This window comes from Microcaecilia unicolor, chromosome 6, assembly GCF_901765095.1.
Source record: "Microcaecilia unicolor chromosome 6, aMicUni1.1, whole genome shotgun sequence".
NCBI lineage: Eukaryota > Metazoa > Chordata > Amphibia > Gymnophiona > Siphonopidae > Microcaecilia > Microcaecilia unicolor.
The window spans coordinates 248008335-248028367 of NC_044036.1; the positions used below are offsets into that span (position 1 = coordinate 248008335).

Consider the following 20033-nt stretch of genomic DNA (forward strand, 5'->3'; position numbering starts at 1 on the left):
CCTCCTTAAAAGTTGCGATCCTCCATGCGACGGTAACATTACGTCACAGGGAGTGTAACTTAGCGGATCGGGCGTTCTCAAGCTTAAAATAAGGTTTAGACAGAAGGAGCGCTTCTTTGCTTTCACGGCCGCTACTGCTTACAGTATGCAGCGATCACCAGCCATAACCCAGCGCTGGACAAATCTTTTAGAAAGTTAAACAAAGAGGTGCAATAGACTGGAGTGGAAGTGAGCCTATCTAGTCCACTGTAAGCAAGGAAGCCAATTTGGTTAATCTCTATTTCCTTTCCCCCCCACTGCGCAGCCGTCATTGCCATTCACTCAAAACAAAGCAAGCAAACCTATTAGCTGCTGCATCTGCGTTGTAGTTCTTTATTGTTGATCCATCTGTTACAAGCCTAAAGCTGTTTCAGTTGGATTGGCAAGTCTTACAAGGTGGAGGATAAAAGACATAATTGGGGTGACATGATACAGACATTCAAATATTTGAAAGGTGTTAATCCGCATTCAAACCTTTTCCGGAGACGGAAAGGTGGTAGAACTAGAGGACATGAATTGAGGTTGCAGGGGGGCAGACTCAGGAGTAATGTCAGGAAGTATTTTTTCATGGAGAGGGTGGTGGATACGTGGATGCCCTTCCACGGGAGGTGGTGGAGATGAAAACGGTAATGGAATTCAAACATGCGTGGGATAAACACAAAGGAATCCTGTTTAGAAGGAATAGATCTATGGAATCTTAGCGGACATGGGTGGCAACACCGGCATTTGGAGAATAAAACTGGTGCAGGGCGGACTTCTATGGTCTGTGCCCTGAGAAAGGCAGGGACAAATCAAACTCGGATATACATATAAAGTATTACATACCATGTAAAATGAGTTATCTTCTTGGCCAGACTGGATGGACCGTTCAGGTCTTTATCTGCCATCATTTACTATATGTTACTATGAATATAATTTAAAATAAAGCTTCAAATTTTATTGTAAATGGTAGTTTGTAGTCATTTTTCTTCACTGTTCTGTGCAATATAGATGACCAGATTTCAGTGAGAATATCTTTTTTCCTAATGGGTTCATCTTAACTGTTGTAGTCTGCCTTGGGAAGCCTGGTGTTTCTAAAGATGATGGGATATATTGAAATTAAATGGAAGTAGAATTAAACTCTCCTTTCATTGGGGCACATGGAATCACATTTTCATCTGTTTTGTAGAAGTTTGACTTTTAGATAAACAAATGGATTATTATGTTTCAGGGGCAAGTGGTTATATAATTCCAAATAAAAATAAATATTTTGTTTCATGCAGATCTCTTTTGTTTAAACATAACTAAATGGGCTAATAGCCCCTAATGCAGTCCAGTGGTTTTCTTATATTTTGTTCTTGTGATGTCTTATACTGTGCCAAAACTGAAAATTCTTATCTCCTTGAGGTTAAATGAGGGGATATGGGATGAGCTTATCTGGTCCACAGGAGACAGTATGACTATAAAGTTGAAGCCGGTCCCCCTACAGCAGCCATCTCCGTTTGTCAAAAACAATAGCAAAGTAGATTTGCATTCTCTCTTGTTAGGGGATGTGGGGAGGGAGAAGATCTAGGAGGAGTTGTGGGGGCTCGGCTGGTGGAATTTTCAAGGGTCTGTGAAGGGGGAGAGGGTTATTTTCAAAATATATTTGTCATTACTGCAAACGCTGCTTTGTTATTTCCAGTGCTGTATTGTGGTTTTCAATGGAGCGCTAGATGCCTGCTTTTTCCTTCATGATGACAATAACGATAGCCCTCTATAAAAATACTTGCAAAAGTTTTAATACCTATGTGTGTCATTTTTTAACATTTTACAAAAATGACATTTATTTTAAAGTTTCCCCTATGAACTACTAGAACATATCAAGCAGACTGTGGAGTACCTCAAGGATCACCACTATCACTGCTCCTTTTCAACCTAATGATGACCCCACCAGCCAAGTCCTTATCCAATCAAGGCCTTAACCCTTTCCGCAGACAATGTCACAATATACATCTCATACAAACATGATCTAACAGAAATCACCAATGAAATCAAACTCAGCTTGAATATCATGAACTCATGGGCGAATGCATTTCAACTAAAACTTAACACAGAAAAAACACACTGCCTCATCTTCTCATCCCAATACAACATGAACAAACCCACCAACCTGCAGGGGCTTGAAGTACAAGACGATACACGCGTCAACCTTTTCCTACAAGAGCACGAAGTCTTGGAATACATTACCACGTAACTTAAGAATGATCAACGAACAAGCCTCCTTCCGTAAACTACTGAAGACACACCTGTTCGAACAAACTTATGGAAAGAGCCAAAACACATAGAGACCACTCACTGTTCACAATGCAATACACATCCAATTCTGATCCATCATTCCTTTATCCAGTCAACCATACATTCGTCCACGGAACTATGTACACTATATGTCTAGGCGCCTAATAATGCCCTTTTTTCCCATTGTCTCTTTCTAATGTTTCTATGTTGTTGTCCCATTGTTATACTACCAATGATATTCGAATGCCTCGCACAACTCTGTTCAATGTAATCCATAACTTAGTTGTAACAAATGTATTTCTATTATTCAAGTCTTATTGTAAGCCACACTGAGCCCGCAAATAGGTGGGAAAATGTGGGATACAAATGCAACAAATAAATAAATAAATAAAACATAACCACCCCAGACTACACCCTCCCTATCTCAGACAGCCTGAAAATTCTCGGAGTTACAATCGACCGAAATCTCACGCTAGAGAGCCAAGTGAAAGCTACAACAAATAAAATGTTCCACTCAATGTGGAAGCTCAAATGAATTAAACCTTTATTCCCCCAGGGAAATATTTCGTAACTTGGTACAATCTATGGAACTAAGCCATCTAGACTACTGCAATGGAATCTATGCGGGATGCCAAGAACAACTCATAAACTCCAAACTGCTCAAAACACAGCAGTCGGGATTATATTTGGAAAAACGAGATTCGAAAGCGCCAAACCCCTACGAGAAAAACTGCACTGGCTCCCAATCAAAGAACGTATTGCGTTCAAAATCTGCACCCTGGTTCATAAAATCATCTACGGTGAAGCCCCAGGATACATAACAGACCTCATAGACATACCAACCAGAAACACATCAAGATCAATATGAACATACCTAAATCTCCACCACCCAAGCTGTAAAGGACTCAAATACAAATCAACCTATGCATCCAGCTTCTCCTATATAAGCACACAACTGTGAAAACAACATACAACCACCTAAACTTCCGGAAATTACTAAAAACTAACCTGTTCAAAAAGGCATACTCTAACGATCCAACTTAAATGCCATAACCCTGCAACACAATGAAACCAAAGCTCATACTGGACATAACTCTTCCTCCTTACGATTCTCCAATGTGTCTGTCACACATGGACTTTAATCTTCCACAACATCACTCTGTATTTGTTCATACCGGTATGGGCGATCTCCTTTACGGTACTATGTAAGCCACATTGAGCCTGCAAATAGGTGGGAAAATGTGGGATACACATGTAACAAATAAATAAACATATTACATAAAATTTTAAATCAGCAAAACAGCATTAAAAATTATTGTACCTGCTAGACAGCAGAAACTCTCTTTGCATATGTCCAAATCTTTCCGGAACGGCTGCTTACATCTAGATCCAGCTATATTCATTGTCTGAGGGGCAGCATACACCTAGATTCAGCTCTGTTTCTCATCAGAAGGGCAGCATACACCAGGATCCTGGTATATATCGAATCAGAAGGGCCGCATACACCAGGATCCTGGTGTAATTGGGATCAGAAGGGCCGCATTCATCCCTTCTGATTGAAAATAGACCAGGATCCTGGTGTATTCATCCCTTCTGATCGAAAATACACCAGGATACTGGTGAATGCGGCCCTTCTGATTGAAAATACACCAGGATCCTGGTGTATTCTTCCCTTCTGATCGAAAATACACCAGGATCCTGGTGTATTCGGCCCTTCTGATCTTAAATACACCAGGATGCTGGTGTATTCGGCCCTTCTGATCGAAAATACACCAGGATTCTGGTGTATTCGGCCCTTCTGATCGAAAATACAGCAGGATCCTGGTGTATGCGGCCCTTCTGATCCCAAATATACCACGATCCTGGTGTATGTGGATAACGATGAAGAAAAAGCAAATTTGCTAAATAGATACTTTTGTTCTGTTTTCACAGATGAAAATCCTGGAGAAGGACCGCGATGGAGTGCAAAAAGTACAAATGAGATTGAAGTGGATAGAGCACCGTTCACGGAAGAGAGTGTGTATGAACAACTTGAAAAGCTAAAGGTGGACAAAGCCATGGGACCGGATGGGATCCACCCCAGGATATTGAGGGAGCTCAGAGAGGTTCTGGCGAGTCCTCTTAAAGATTTGTTTAATATATCCTTGCAGACGGGAGAGGTTCCGAAGGATTGGAGAACGGCGGAGGTGGTCCCTCTTCACAAAAGTGGTGATAGGGAAGAAGCTGGAAACTACAGGCCGGTAAGCCTCACTTCAGTTATTGGAAAAGTAATGGAAGCAATGCTGAAGGAAAGGATAGTGAATTTCCTGGAAGCCAATAAGTTGCAAGATCCGAGACAACATGGTTTTACCAAAGGGAAATCGTACCAAAGGGAAATCGTGCCAAACGAATCTCATTGAATTCTTTGATTGGGTGACAGGAGAATTGAATCAGGGACGAGCTATGGACGTAATCTACTTAGATTTCAGCAAAGCTTTTGACACGGTTCCCCACAGGAGGCTCTTAAATAAACTGGATGGGCTGAAGATAGGACACGAAGTGGTGAACTGGATTAGGAACTGGTTGACGGACAGAAGCCAGAGGGTGGTGGTGAATGGAATTCGCTCAGAGGAGGGAAAGGTGAGTAGTGGTGTGCCTCAAGGATCGGTGCTGGGACCGATTCTGTTCAATATATTTGTGAGTGACATTGCCGAAGGGTTAGAAGGTAAAGTTTGCCTATTTGCGGTTGATACTAAAATCTGTAATAGAGTGGACACCCGGGAGGGAGTGGAAAACATGAAAAAGGATCTGAGGAAGCTAGAAGAATGGTCTAAGGTTTGGCAATTAAAATTGAACGCGAAGAAATGCAAAGTGATGCACTTAGGGAATAGAAATCCTCAGGAGACGTATGTGTTAGGCGGGGAGAGTCTGATAGGAACGGACGGGGAGAGGGATCTTGGGGGTGATAGTATCTGAGGATCTGAAGGTGACGAAACAGTGTGACAAGGCAGTGGCCGTAGCTAGAAGGTTGTTAGGCTGTATAGAGAGAGGTGTGACAAGCAGAAGAAAGGGGGTGTTGATGCCCCTGTATAAGTCGTTGGTGAGGCCCCACCTGGAGTATTGTGTTCAGTTTTGGAGGCCGTACCTTGCGAACGATGTCAAAAGAATTGAAGCGGTGCAAAGAAAAGCTACGAGAATGGTAAGGGATTTGCGTTACAAGACGTATGAGGAGAGACTTGATGACCTGAACATGTATACTCTGGAAGAAAGGAGAAACAGGGGTGATATGATACAGATGTTCAAATATTTGAAAAGTATTAATCCACAAACAAACTTTTTCCGGAGATGCGAAGGAGGTAGAACGAGAGGACATGAAATGAGATTGAAGGGGGGCAGACTCAAGAAAAATGTCAGGAAGTATTTTTTCACGGAGAGAGTAGTGGATGCTTGGAATGCCCTCCCGCGGGAGGTGGTGGAAATGAAAACGGTAACAGAATTCAAGCACGCGTGGGATAAACATAAAGGAATCCTGTTCAGAAGGAATAGATCCTAAGGAGCTTAGCCGAGATTGGGTGGCACAGCCGGTGGTGGGAGGCGGGGACAGTGCTGGCCAGACTTATACGGTCAGTGTCAGAGCTGGTGGTGGGAGGCGGGGCTGGTGGTTGGGAGGCGGGGATAGTGCTGGGCAGACTTACACGGTCTGTGCCTTGAAAAGGACGGGTACAAATCAAGGTAAGGTATACACAAAAAGTAGCACATATGAGTTTATCTTGTTGGGCAGACTGGATGGACCATGCAGGTCTTTTTCTGCCGTCATCTACTATGTTACTATGTGGCCCTTCTGATGAGAAACAGAGCTGAATCTAGGTGGATGCTGCCCCTCAGACAATGAATACAGCTGGATTTAGGTGTGAGCAGCCCTTCCAGAAAGTTTTGGACATATGCAAAGAGAGTTTCTGCTGTGTCTAGCAGGAACAGTAATTTGTAATGCTGTTTTGCTGATTTAAAATTTTATGTTATAAGTTCATAGGGGAAGCTTTAAAATAAATGACATTTAAATAAATGACACACATAGAGGCATATTTTCAAAGCACTTTGGGAGGCTAAGTTCCATAGGTTTCTATGGAACTTTGGGAGGCTAAGTGCTTTGAAAATGAGCCCCAGCGGCATTAAAACGTTTGCAAGTATTTTTATAGAGGACTATCTTTATTGTCATCATGAAGAAAAAAGTAGGCATCTAGCGCTCCAATGAAAACCACAATACAGCACTGGAAATAACAAAGCAGCTTCTGCAGTAATGACAAATATATTTTGAAAATAACCCTCTCCCCCTTCACAGACCCTTGAAAATTCCACCAGCTAAGCCCCCACAACTCCTCCTAGTCTTCTCCCTCCCCACATCCCCTAACAAGAGAGAATGCAAATCTACTTTGCTTTTGTTTTTGACAAACGGAGATGGCTGCTGTAGGGGGACCGGCTTCAACTTTATAGTCATACTGTCTCCTGTGGACCAGATAAGCTCATCCCATATCCCCTCATTTAACCTCAAGGAGATAAGAGTTTTCAGTTTTGGCACAGTATAAGACATCACAAGAACAAAATATAAGAAAACCACTGGACTGCATTAGGGGCTATTAGCCCATTTAGTTATGTTTAAACAAAAGAGATCTACATGAAACAAAATATTTATTTTTATTTGGAGTTATAAAACCACTTGCCCCTGAAACATGTTCCAAAACAGAATAATTCATTTGTGTATCTAAAAGGCAAACGTCTACAAAACAGATGAAAATGTGATTTCATATGCCTCAATGAAAGGAGAGTTTAATTCTACTTCCATTTAATTTCAATATATTCCATCGTCTTTATAAATACCAGGCTTCCCAAGGCAGATTACAACCAGTTAAGATGAACCCATCAGGAAACAGAATATTCTCACTGAAATCTGGCCATCTGAATTGTATAGAAGCACAATGAAGAAAAATGACTACAAACTACAGAATTTATAATGGCTGTTTCTACTAGCTACAATAATTTTTGAAGTTATTTTAGTGATATTCAATTATGTCTTTTCTCCTTCACCCTGTAAGGCACTGCCTATCCAACAAAAACACTGTTAGACAGTACTTGTTACAGATGGACCGACAATAAACAACGACAACGTGGATGCAGCAGCTCACAGGTTTGCTTGCTGTGTTTCGAGTGAACAGCAATGACGGCTGCGCGGGGAGTGGAAACAGAAATTAATCAAATGTCTTCCTTACTTACAGTGGACTAGATAGGCTCACCAGGGCTGCCGGGGGGGGGGGGGGGGGGGGGGGGGGGGGGGGGGGGGGCAGGGGGGACAAAATTCTCCGGGCCTGGGCCTCCAAGGGTGGCCCGGCGCTGCAGTCCCCAATCTCACCCGCCCTCGGCTTCGTCGACCGTTCGTCACCAGGCCAGGACCCCACAGTGAAATCATCACAGCACCTCACCTGTCACCTCGCTCCATGACTGAAAGCGCAGCCAGGAGCAGCAACTGAGATTCGCCTCCCTTCGGGCCTTCCCTTCCTGTGTCCCGCCCTCATCTGATGTAACTTCCGCAAGGGCGGGAAGGCCTGAAGGGAGGCTAATCCGATATGCCGCTGCTGGCTGCTCTTTCAGTCACGGAGTGAGGTGACAGGTGAGGCGCTGTGATGATTTCAATGTAGGGGGCCTGGCCCGGTGGCGGACAGAGGGGGTGGGGACTGTGGCGGTGATGACCTCGGGGGGGGGGGGCCCCGTGGGCGGCCTTGCCCTGGGCCCAACCCAGACTCTCGGCGGCCCTGAGGCTCACTTCCACTCCAGTCTATTACACCACCTTGGTTTAACCTCCTTGAAGATTCGCCACGGAAAGAGGGAAATAGAAAATCGCAGCACTTGGTTATGGCTGGTGATCACTGCATATTGTAAGCAGCAGCCGTCAAAACAAAGACGCACTCCAGTCTTAAGGTTGTACTTAGATCCGGAAGGTCCCATGTAAACCTCACAAGTTTGCTATTATTTTCAACAGCGTCTGCGAATGTTGAGGTCACTCAATATGATGGCAAGCTCCGCCCACTGGCTTACGTCCACAAAATGGTCCAAATAGGCTCATGTCGTCTGCTGTCTTATTAAACCTCCTTGTAAGGGGCTCAGAGAATGTGAGAGAACCTTCAAATGGCTGTGACCCTCTCTTAATGAGTTAGAGATGGCATCTCTAATTTCTTGACTAATGCTCTTTTTAGCAAACCCTTCGATTAATGAAGAGAGAATAGTGCAAATGTATTAAGGTATTGTGACTCTGGGCAAGTCACTAAACCCTCCATTGCCCCTGGTACAAAATAAAGTACCTGCAGGGCCGGTCTTAGGCCGAGGCAACCGAGGCGGCCGCATTGGGCCCCGTGCTTAGGGAAGCCCCGCACGGTGCACCTCAGTCAGCCTCCTCTCAGAGCCGGGTAAGCAACAAGCAAGGTAAGCATGGCAGGGCCGCGCCATGCTTACCGCCACTTGTCTGCCCGCCCTGGCGCCCCTCTTCTCCCCCCAACCAAGGATCCTTTTTCTTTTTAAATTTACCTAACCTCCGTCGCCAGAATCCGACTGCATGGACAGCAGCGTCACTGAAAGCGCTTCTCTCCTCCCGAGTCCCCCCGAGGTCTCTAGCAGAAGCTTCCTGATTCGTTCATTCTCAGTGTCCCGCCCTCGAACAAATCAGGAAGCTTCTGCTAGAGACGTCGGGGCTCGGGAGGGGAGGAGCGCTTTCAGTGACGCTGCTGTCCATGCGGACTCGGCGGTCAGGTAAATTTAAAAGAAAAAGGATCCTTGGTTGGGGGGAGAAGAGGGCGTCAGGACGGGCAGGCAGTTGGACATGGGTGGGAGGGCAAGGGAGAGAGGACCTGGACATGGATGGCAGTGCTCAGGGAGAGAGGGGAATTGCTGGATAGGGATGAATGGAGGGGGCAGGGGACAGATGGGCATGGATGGATATGGATTGCAGGGCAGGGCTAAGGGAGAGAGGGGAATTGCTGGATGGGGATGAATGGAGGGGGCAGGGGACAGAGGAGCATGGATGGATATGGATTGCAGGGCAGGGCTCAGGGAGAGAGGGGAATTGCTGGATAGGGATGAATGGAGGGGGCAGGGGACAGGAGCATGGATGGGAGGGCAGGGCTCAGAGAGAGAGGGGAATTGCTGGATAGGGAAGAGTGGAGGGGCAGGGGACAGAGGAGCATGGATGGGAGGGCAGGGCTAAGGGAGAGAGGGGAATTGCTGAATGAGGATGAATGGAGGGGGCAGGGGACAGAGGAGCATGGATGGATATGGATTGCAGGGCAGGGCTCAGGGAGAGAGGGGAATTGCTGGATAGGGAAGAATGGAGGGGCAGGGGACAGAGGAGCATGGATGGGAGGGCAGGGCTAAGGGAGAGAGGGGAATTGCTGAATGGGGATGAATGGAAGGGGCAGGGGACAGAGGAGCATGGATGGATATGGATTGCAGGGCAGGGCTCAGGGAGAGAGGGGAATTGCTGGATAGGGATGAATGGAGGGGGCAGGGGACAGAGGAGCATGGATGGGAGGGCAGGGCTCAGAGAGAGAGGGGAATTGCTGGATAGGGATGAATGGAGGGGGCAGCGGACAGAGGACAGAGGAGCATGGATGGATATGGATTGCAGGACAGGGCTCAGGGAGAGAGGGGAATTGCTGGATAGGGATGAATGGAGGGGGCAGGGGACAGAGGAGCATGGATGGGAGGGCAGGGCTCAGAGAGAGAGGGGAATTGCTGGATAGGGATGAATGGAGGGGGCAGGGGACAGAGGAGCATGGATGGATATGGATTGCAGGGCAGGGCTCAGGGAGAGAGGGGAATTGCTGGATAGGGAAGAATGGAGGGGCAGGGGACAGAGGAGCATGGATGGGAGGGCAGGGCTAAGGGAGAGAGGGGAATTGCTGAATGGGGATGAATGGAGGGGGCAGGGGACAGAGGAGCATGGATGGATATGGATTGCAGGGCAGGGCTCAGGGAGAGAGGGAAATTGCTGGATAGGGATGAATGGAGGGGGCAGGGGACAGAGGAGCATGGATGGGAGGGCAGGGCTAAGGGAGAGAGGGGAATTGCTGAATGGGGATGAATGGAGGGGGCAGGGGACAGAGGAGCATGGATGGATATGGATTGCAGGACAGGGCTCAGGGAGAGAGGGGAATTGCTGGATAGGGAATGGAGGGGGCAGGGGACAGAGGAGCATAGATGGGAGGGCAGGGCTCAGGGAGAGAGGGGAATTGCTGGATGGGGATGAATGGAGGGGGCAGGGGACAGAGGAGCATGGATGGATATGGATTGCAGGGCAGGGCTCAGGGAGAGAGGGGAATTGCTGGATAGGGATAAATGGAGGGAGCAGGGGACAGAGGAGCATGGATGGGAGGGCAGGGCTCGGGGAGAGAGGGGAATTGCTGGATAGGGATGAATGGAGGGGGCAGGGGACAGATGGGCATGGATGGATATGGATTGCAGGGCAGGGCTCAGGGAGAGAGGGGAATTGCTGGATAGGGATGAATGGAGGGGGCAGGGGACAGAGGAGCATGGATGGGAGGGCAGGGCTCAGGGAGAGAGGGGAATTGCTGGATAGGGATGAATGGAGGGGGCAGGGGACAGATGGGCATGGATGGGAGAGAGGGGAATTGCTGGATGGGGATGAATGGAGGGGGCAGGGGACAGAGGAGCATGGATGGATATGGATTGCAGGGCAGGGCTCAGGGAGAGAGGGGAATTGCTGGATAGGGATGAATGGAGGGGGCAGGGGACAGAGGAGCATGGATAGGAGGGCAGGGCTCAGAGAGAGAGAGAGAGGGGAATTGCTGGATAGGGATGAATGGAGGGGGCAGGAGACAGAGGAGCATGGATGGATATGGATTGCAGGGCAGGGCTCAGGGAGAGAGGAGAATTGCTGGTTAGGGATGAATGGAGGGGGCAGGGGACAGAGGAGCATGGATGGATATGGATTGCAGGGCAGGGCTCAGGGAGAGAGGGGAATTGCTGGATAGGGATGAATGGAGGGGGCAGGGGATAGATGGGCATGGATGGATATGGATTGCAGGGCAGGGCTCAGGGGGAGAGGGGAATTGCTGGATGGGGATGAATGGAGGGGGCAGGGGACTGAGGAGCATGGATGGATATGGATTGCAGGGCAGGGCTCAGGGAGAGAGGGGAATTGCTGGTTAGGGATGAATGGAGGGTGCAAGGGACAGAGGAGCATGGATGGGAGGGCAGGGCTCAGGGAGAGAGGGGAATTGCTGGATGGGGATGAATGGAGGGGGCAGGGGACAGAGGAGCATGGATGGATATGGATTGCAGGGCAGGGCTCAGGGAGAGAGGGGAATTGCTGGATGGGGATGAATGGAGGGGGCAGGGGACAGAGGAACATGGATGGGAGAGAGGGGAATTGCTGGATGGGGATGAATGGAGGGGGCAGGGGACAGAGGAGCATGGATGGATATGGATTGCAGGGCAGGGCTCAGGGAAAGAGGGGAATTGCTGGATAGGGATGAATGGAGGGGGCAGGGGACAGAGGAGCATGGATGGGAGGGCAGGGCTCAGAGAGAGAGAGAGAGAAGGGAATTGCTGGATAGGGATGAATGGAGGGGGCAGGGGACAGAGGAGCATGGATGGATATGGATTGCAGGGCAGGGCTCAGGGAGAGAGGGGAATTGCTGGATAGGGATCAGGGCCGTGCCTAGGGTCTATGGCGCACTCCTGCAGACTATCAGTTGGCGCCCCCCCCCCCCCGGACCTGCCTGGCAATGTGCTCCGCATCCCCTAGTGAGGCTCCAAGGCGTGTGGATGTCAAAGAATAAAGTGGCTGCTCAAAGCATATACTAACCACAATTGCTCAACTGCAAAACACTATACACAAACTTGTGCAAAAACACACTCATAACCTCACCAAACCATAACAGCACTAATTCCATGGACAGAATGAGGTACAACCTTATGCATGGAAAGGCAGCACTGTAATTACACCGGGCTCTAAAACACCAGTACACAACCTAGTGAAAAAAAAAAACACCAAAAAGGGCTGAAAATACTACACACTAGTTACCTCAAGAAGTCAGACTCAGCATGCAGCAATACTAGAAAAATTGAAACTTACATGCAAAATATCACAGATGCACATTTCCAAAAGCTGACATATTCCAGTTAATAAATTCTGAATAAAATACTTTTTTCTACCTTTGTTGTCTGATCATTTAATTTTTCTATTCGCTTTGGTCCCAGTGTCTTCTGTTTTATGCAGTCTCTTCTTTCCATTTGATATTTTTTCTCTCACCATGTCCATCATCCTCCTGTGTCCTTATGCGTACTGCCTACCATCTGTAGCCCTGTCCCTATCCTTCAGTGTCCCGATCCAGCTCTTAAATTCAGCAATTTTTCCTCCATCCATATCCAGCATTTCTCCTCACTCCCCTCCATCCATGTGCATATACTTCCCTCCCCTCCATCCATGTCCAGCACCATCCCTCTTTCTCTCCTATCCTTCCATCCAGTGTCATCCCTCTTTCTCTCTCCATCCTTCCACCCATTACCCTCTCCCAATCCTTCCATCCATTGTCTCTCTCTATCTCGACCCTTTTCCATTCAGCATGTCCTCTCTCACCCCATCCTTCCAGTGTCTTTCCTCTTTCCCTACCTACCAGCATCTTCCCTCATTCTGCCCCCTCCTTCCAGCATTTTTCCTCTTTCTTCCTTCTTTCATCCAGCATTTCTCAGTCTGGCTGCTAGGTTCTCCCCCAGTTTCTCCCCAGCAGCTTCGCTCTCTGTCCTGCCCATGTCCCCTCTTTCTCTCTCCATCTTTAAACTCATCTCTCTCTGTACCCCTCTTCCATCCAGCATCTTCTCTCTGGCTCTCACCTGCTCTTTTCCATGTACCCTCTTTCTCTCACCATCTCTCTCTAGCTCTCCCCTGTTCTTTTCCATGGCCCCTCTTTCTCTCCCCATCTCTTTCTGGCTCTTCCCTGCTCTTTTCCATGTCCCCTCTTTCTCTCACCATCTCTCTCTAGCTGTCCCCTGCTCTTTTCCATGTCCCTGGCTCTACCCTGTTCTTTTCCATGGCCCCTCTTTCACTCCCCATCTCTTTCTGGCTCTCCCCTGCTCTTTTCCATGTCCCCCCTTTCTCTCACCATCTCTCTCTAGCTCTCCCCTGCTCTTTTCCATGTCCCTGGCTCTCCCCTGTTCTTTCCCATGGCCCCTCTTTCTCTCCCCATCTCTTTCTGGCTCTCCCCTGCTCTTTTCCATGTCCCCTCTTTCTCTCCCTATCTCTCTCTGGCTCTCCCCTGTCTTCCCAATCCCAACCCTGGGACCAGCATGTCTTCTTCTCTCTTCCTTCCCTCCCAGCTCCCATCCCTCTCTTTGGGAGTTCAGCAACTATTTGTCTTTCCTCTCTTCCTCCTGGGAGCCAATAAATATCCATATCTCTTCTCTCTCTCCTGTTCCCACTTCCCCTTCTTCTGTGGGTCTCGTATGTCCCCTGCAGGTCCCAGCATCATTGCCCCCCCAGTCCAATAATCTCTCACTCTCTCTGCTGTGCACTGATCCAGTCATCTCACTCCCTCCCCCACTCAAAGCTTGCTTTAGATTAATGGCGGTAGCAGCACTTCACCCGGGGGGGGGGGGGGTCTCCGATTCTGCCCCCCCAAAAAACAGGAAGTCATGTGGCAGTACCTGGCAGAGGAAGGCGCAGACATAAGAAGAAAAAGAAGCGCGGGGCCACCTGCAGCAGCCTTCAGACATGCGCTGTCGGCTCTGTTGGTCCTCTGCCCCCGGAACGGGAAATTGACGTCAGGGGGCAGAGAACCGGCAGAGCCGACAGCGCATGTCTGAAGGCTGCTGCGGGCGGCTCCGCGCTTCTTTTTCTTGTTATGCTGGCTGTGGAAAGAAGAGGCGCCGGTGGCAGCAGAGGTTCAGCGTAGGTCTTGTTTGTCGGGAGTCTGGTACAACACGGTAAGCAGGGTAAGCGTGGCGCCCTTGAAGGCAGGCGCCCCCGTGCACTGCTTACCCCGCTTACCGTGTTGGCACAGGCCTGATAGGGATGAATGGAGGGGGCAGGGGACAGATGGGCATGGATGGATATGGATTGCAGGGCAGGGCTCAGGGAGAGAGAGGAATTGCTGGATAGGGAAGAATGGAGGGGGCAGGGGACAGAGGAGCATGGATGGGAGGTCAGGGCTCAGGGAGAGAGGGGAATTGCTGGACATGGAGGGGAGGGAGGAGAAATGCTGGATATGCATGGAGGGGAAATTGCTGAATTTAAGGGCTGGATCGGAACACTTTGAAGGCAGATGCTGAAACTGGAGAAACGATAGGGACAGGGCTACAGATGGTAGACAGGACACATAAGGACACAGGAGGATGGTGGACATGGTGAGAGAAAAAAAATCAAATGGAAAGAAGACACTGCATAAAACAGAAGACACTGAGACCAAAGCGAATAGAAAAACCAAATGATCAGACAACAAAGGTAGAAAAAAGTATTTTATTCAGAATTTATTAATTGGAATATGTCAGCTTTTGGAAATGTGCATCTGTGATATTTTGCATGCAAGTTTCAATTTTTCTAGTATTGCTGCATGCTGAGTCTGACTTCTTGATGTAACTTTCCAGTTCAGTATTTTGCCTTCATATCTGTTGTGTCATGTGTGCTCAAGGTGCAGTATCCTGCCAGCGTGTAGCATTTGCAGCCCTTTTTGTTTTGTTTTGTTTTCACGAGGTAGTGTATTGGTGTCTTAGAGCCTGGTGTAATTACAGTTCTGCCTTTCCACGCATAAGGTTGTAGCTCGTCCTGTCCTTGGAATTAGTGCTGTTATGGTTTGGTAAGGTTATGAATGTGTTTTTGCACAAGTTTGTGTATAGTGTTTTGCAGCGGAGAGATTGTGTGTCCGCACCTCTGACCCCCCGCCTCCCCCCACCCGGGGTTATGAGAATTGGAACTACTAATTGTCAGTGTTGCCAGGTGGGCGGTTTTACCGCCCAATTGGGCGGTTTTCCGCGCCCCGCCGCGGGAAATTTTTGCCCGCGGCGGGTTGCGGTTTTTTGGGCGGTTTTTTAGGCTTCCGGGCGGCTTTTTGGGCGGCTTTTTGATTTTTTTCGGCCGCGGGGGGCGGGGTTAGTGACGTTTTTGGGCGGGGTTAGTGACGTGGGAGGCGGGGCCGATGACGTGGGAGGCGGGGCCGATGACGTGGGAGGCGGGGCCGATGACGGGGAGGCGGGGCTGATGACGGGGAGGCGGGCCCGATGACGTGGGAGGCGGGGCTGATGACGGGGAGGCGGGCCCGATGACGTGGGAGGCGGGGCCGGTGACGGCGGGGGCGGGGCCGGTGACGCGGGGGTGGGGGTGTCAGGGGCGGGTTTGTGTTTGGGCGGGTTTTGGGCTGGTTTCTGGCCCGGATTGGGCTGGAAAAAAAATTTCTACCTGGCAACCCTGCTAATTGTAGTGGACTTGAACAGAATAATTTCTGGGGAGGGGGGTTTCATTATAGCATTGTGCTTATTATTTCAATCAGTTTTTCTGTACAACTTTAGCTTCATTTGTCTTTATTTGAAATTTCATAAATAAAAAGTTTTCTAAAAATTGAATATTATCATCAATGGGGTGGAGCTGGGGTGGGGGCGGGGCTAGGATGGGATGGGATGGGGCCCCACCACCAAATTGGTCTGCACAGGGCCCCGCACTTGCTAAGACCGACCCTGAGTACCTGAATATGCTTTGAATGTAGTTGCAAAAACCTCAGAAAGGTGGTATATCAACTAGTCCCATTTCCCTTTCCCCTATTAATTCTCGTGCAAAAAACCGGATTTCTTGATGAGCTCTAAACCCAAGATTTCCTACTTCCGTTGCTATACAATCGGTTTGACATCCCATTCTTCCTCCATCCCTCGGAACCTCTCGGCCAGGGAGAGCTTTGCCTGGGGGAGCACTTAGTAGAACGGACCGATGACAGTTGCGTGCGTCTGCGTAGAACGCCGTGACGGGCCGCGGCGGCGGGAACCGGGAAGGAGAGAGACGGTGTAGAAGTGCGGGGATGTTCGCAGGGCTACCGGAGCTGGGCGTCGCCAACGGCGAAGACCTGAAGGAGACTTTGACCAACTGCACGGAACCACTGAAAGCTATCGAACAATTTCAGGTACTACGGTCGGGAAAGACCAAGAGCCGCCGAGTTTCCCTTTTATCTGAGAACTATAAGCGCACCGCTGTAAGATTCACTGTCCAGTGCAAGGAGGATTAAACTCTTTAGTTGCAAAGTCCCGCAAGTTTTTTAACTTAAGGCAGTTAACAGACAATCTAAGCTCTCTGTTTTTCGTTCTCGTTAATTCCTGAGGAGACATGACCGTTGTTTTTAGTTAACCGTGATGACTGTTATGAGCTATCCTGTGCTCGCTGCTATGAATATGATATGCAGGTGTCTAGTTACAAAGGGTGAATGTACTACAAATGGCTGAGGATTGTACTTGGGAAGTGCAAGTTTTTAAACTTGTGGTGGGCTATTATAAAAGTACATATATGTGCTTTAAAATATGTAAAAAAAAATTCGTTCAGTTAACAGAGGCGAAAGCAGTCCTAGGACTGAGGCGTTATAGAGGTATTCAAATACATTTCAGGTATTAATGATGCTAAAGAAATGTTCTGGTGTTGAACTTTATTTCTACTTAAAGCAAGAATCATGATTTAATGGAAATAGGCTTGGGAGCAGCCTCTAGAAGGCTAAACTGGTAGCAGACTTCAAAAAGGCATGGGTTAATAATGGTGGCATGCATTTTGAAATACTTTTTTCAAATGCTTTAACAAGCCGTAGGCCTTCTGAATACATTCCAAAGTGAGTAATATAAAATGTTTATTAACTTGCTATACTGCCTATCTGACAAACAGGTCAGAGCGATGTATGCATTAAGGGCCAGATGCACTAAACAATCGTTAGAGCCCTTCCCTTACCGATTCCCTTAGCGAATCGATAAGGAACGGGCATGCATTAAGGAAAGGGAATGCAAATGAGCTGCTCGTTGGAGCTCCTTGCATTCTCTATTCCATCGGGCCGGTCGAGCATGCGTAGAGCAGCTGAGCATTATGCTGGCTGCTCTTCGCATGCCAAATACGCCTCCCTGCGCCGCCCGAAGACGCTGCGCTGCTCACCCCCTTCGATGCGGCTCGATCCAGAGGACAGTGCAGTTGAGGATGCCCATCCAAAAAAAAACGTCCATTTTGGCCGTCATTGCCCCCGCAATAATAAAAACGTCTTTTTTGGCAGTGCTTCATTCAGCTGAGAGACCTGGAAGCCCCTGAGCCAATCACACAGCGTTTAGCTCAGGGACTTCCAGGTCTCTCAGCTGAGTGAAGCACTGCCAAAAAAGACATTTTTATTATTCTCCGAAGACAAGCAGACTGCTTGTTCTCACGAATGGGTGACATCCATGGCAGCCCTGAGACCGGAATTTACCTAGCAATAAAAGTTTGCTAGAGCCTTCGATTGCGCGTGAGCACGGCAAGCAGGTTTTTCTTTTCCGCGGTAGAGAGCGGTTGTGTAAGAATAGCCGTCTCTCTCTGTGCCCAAGAAAAGCCTTCGTTTTTTCATTGCGCGTTCGCGCCTTTTTCTTTCTTCGGTCTCCTTTTGGAGACAGTTCATTAAAAAAAAAATTCTAGTAGTCCCTTACTTCTTAGTTGGGCACTCCTAAGTTTTATTTCGCTGCCGTCGCGGCCCTTTTGGCCAGCACGTTTCTCTTTTTGTGCCCTTTTTTCTTGGCACCATCGTGAATTTTGACTTTGCCGCCGCTATTTTTCCGTCCATGACATCGAGGATTCCCAGCGCGTTCAAGAAGTGCAGTCGGTGCAGCCGGGCAATCTCAGGTACTGATCCCCATTCGTGGTGTAACCAGTGCCTTGAGCCCGACCATCGCCCAGATGCGTGTAAGTTGTGTCTTGGCCTTAAAAAGCGGACACAGGCGTTGAGACGGGCTCAGCGGGATCGTCTGTTTGGAGCCTTGCCTGGCACTTCGATGTCGACAGCAGTACCGAGGTCGGCGGCATCGGCACCGGAGATGGCATCGACATCGGGAGAGCAGGTAACACCTGTCCGGAGACCACCGCATGCTGGGAACAGTGAGCCATCGAGTGGGTCTCCACCTGTCTCGAAGGCTCCTGCTGCAAAGGCCCATCGGGACCGACCACTTTTGGACCCGACCCCGAGGAGGCGTGTGGATTCCACGTCTTCCTCGTCGGTACCGAGGAGTACCAATGCCGTGCATCAAGCGAAGGCTAAGAAGCATCGGCATCGATCGCCTTCTACACACGGTACCGGGAGCTCCAGGGCGTCGAGGGACTCAGCACCTGAGAAGCGTCGACGCCGAGAGGACCGCTCACCCTCCATCCAAGAGGTGTCGGTGTGTCGGTCTTCGGACAGTCCGGTACCGCCTCCTTCCTCTGCACAGGTTCTGCCTCCGGTTCCTGCACCGGCCCCACACTCTTTCCCGGCAGACACTCTTGACGAACGTCTCAGAGCCATTCTTCCAGGCTGCTGCGTCAGTCTGTTCCGGTACCGGGGGTGCTTGCGCCTTCATTACCATTGATGGAAGCGGCAGCGAGCTCTGTGCCTGTGGTGCGGTCCCCGATGTCAATGCCGCCTTCGGCTTCGGTGGGCACCCAGGTCGACTCCCCATCGACATCGCCGCCGACGCGGGAGTCGACTTCTCGATGTCGCCATCAAGGACATGGTTCCTCCGAGTCGAGACGGGCCCGGTTTCGGACTGCAGTTTGTGAACTCTTGTCCGACACCGAGGAGGATGCCTCGTGGGGAGAAGAGGAGGATCCCAGGTATTTCTCTTCTGAGGAGTCTCGTGGTCTTCCTTCTGATCCCACTCCTTCGCCTGAAAGGAAACTCCCCCCCCCCCCCCCCCCCCCCCCCCCGGAGAGCCTTTCTTTCTCCTCCTTTGTGCGAGAAATGTCTGTGCTGTTCCCTTCCCGGTGGTTTCTGAGGATGAGCCCAGGGCCGAGATGTTCGAGGTCCTTGACTATCCTTCACCACCTAAGGAGTCGTCCACTGTTCCTCTGCATAATGTCCTTAAGCAGACAGAAGAACTGGGCGAAACCACTATCTAATCCCACCATTCCCAAAAAACTGAATCCCAGTATTGAATCCATAGGGAGCCTGAGTTGATGAAGTCGCAGTTACCTCACGACTCTATGGTTGTGGATTCTGCTCTCAAGAGGGCCAAGAGTTCTAGGGATTTTGCCTCGGCGCCCCCGGGACGAGAATCTAGAACTCTGGACTCTTTTGGGAGGAAGGCCTGTCAGTCCTCCATGCTCGTGTCCAAGATTCAGTCATACCAGCTCTACACAAGCATCCACATATGGAACAATGTCAAGCAACTGGCGGACTTGGTGGATAAGCTCCCTCCGGAGCACCCCAGGCCTTTTCAGGAGGTGGTCAGGCAGCTGAAGGCGTGTCGTAAATTCCTGTCCAGGGGTGCTTATGACTCTTTTGATGTTGCATCCAAGGCCACTGCACAAGGTATAGTGATGCGCAGACTCTCATTGCTGCGTGCCTCTGACCTGGACAATAGGGTCCAGCAGCGGCTGGCGGATGTCCCCTGCCGGGGGGATAATATTTTGGTGAGAAAGTCGAGCAAGTGGTTGAACAGCTCAACCAGCGGTAAACCGCTATATGGACAATCTCTCCCACCGGGCGCCTTCAGCATCCACCTCATCAGGTAGACGTTTTTTTCAG

General features: G+C 49.3%; 1 protein-coding gene across 2 annotated transcripts in view; it reads left to right on the plus strand.

Annotated features, from left to right (window-relative positions):
- The first annotated feature begins 16262 nt into the window (after positions 1-16262).
- NELFB (negative elongation factor complex member B) overlaps positions 16263-20033 on the plus strand; it is a 200497-nt gene continuing 196726 nt past the window's right edge. For both annotated transcript variants that reach the window (XR_003942541.1, XM_030207069.1), the window contains exon 1: positions 16263-16442. Coding sequence is in view for 1 of the 2 variants with exons in the window: in XM_030207069.1 (XP_030062929.1) it covers positions 16341-16442 (102 nt within the window). In the remaining variant the exon portion in view is untranslated. The remainder of the gene's footprint in view (positions 16443-20033) is intronic.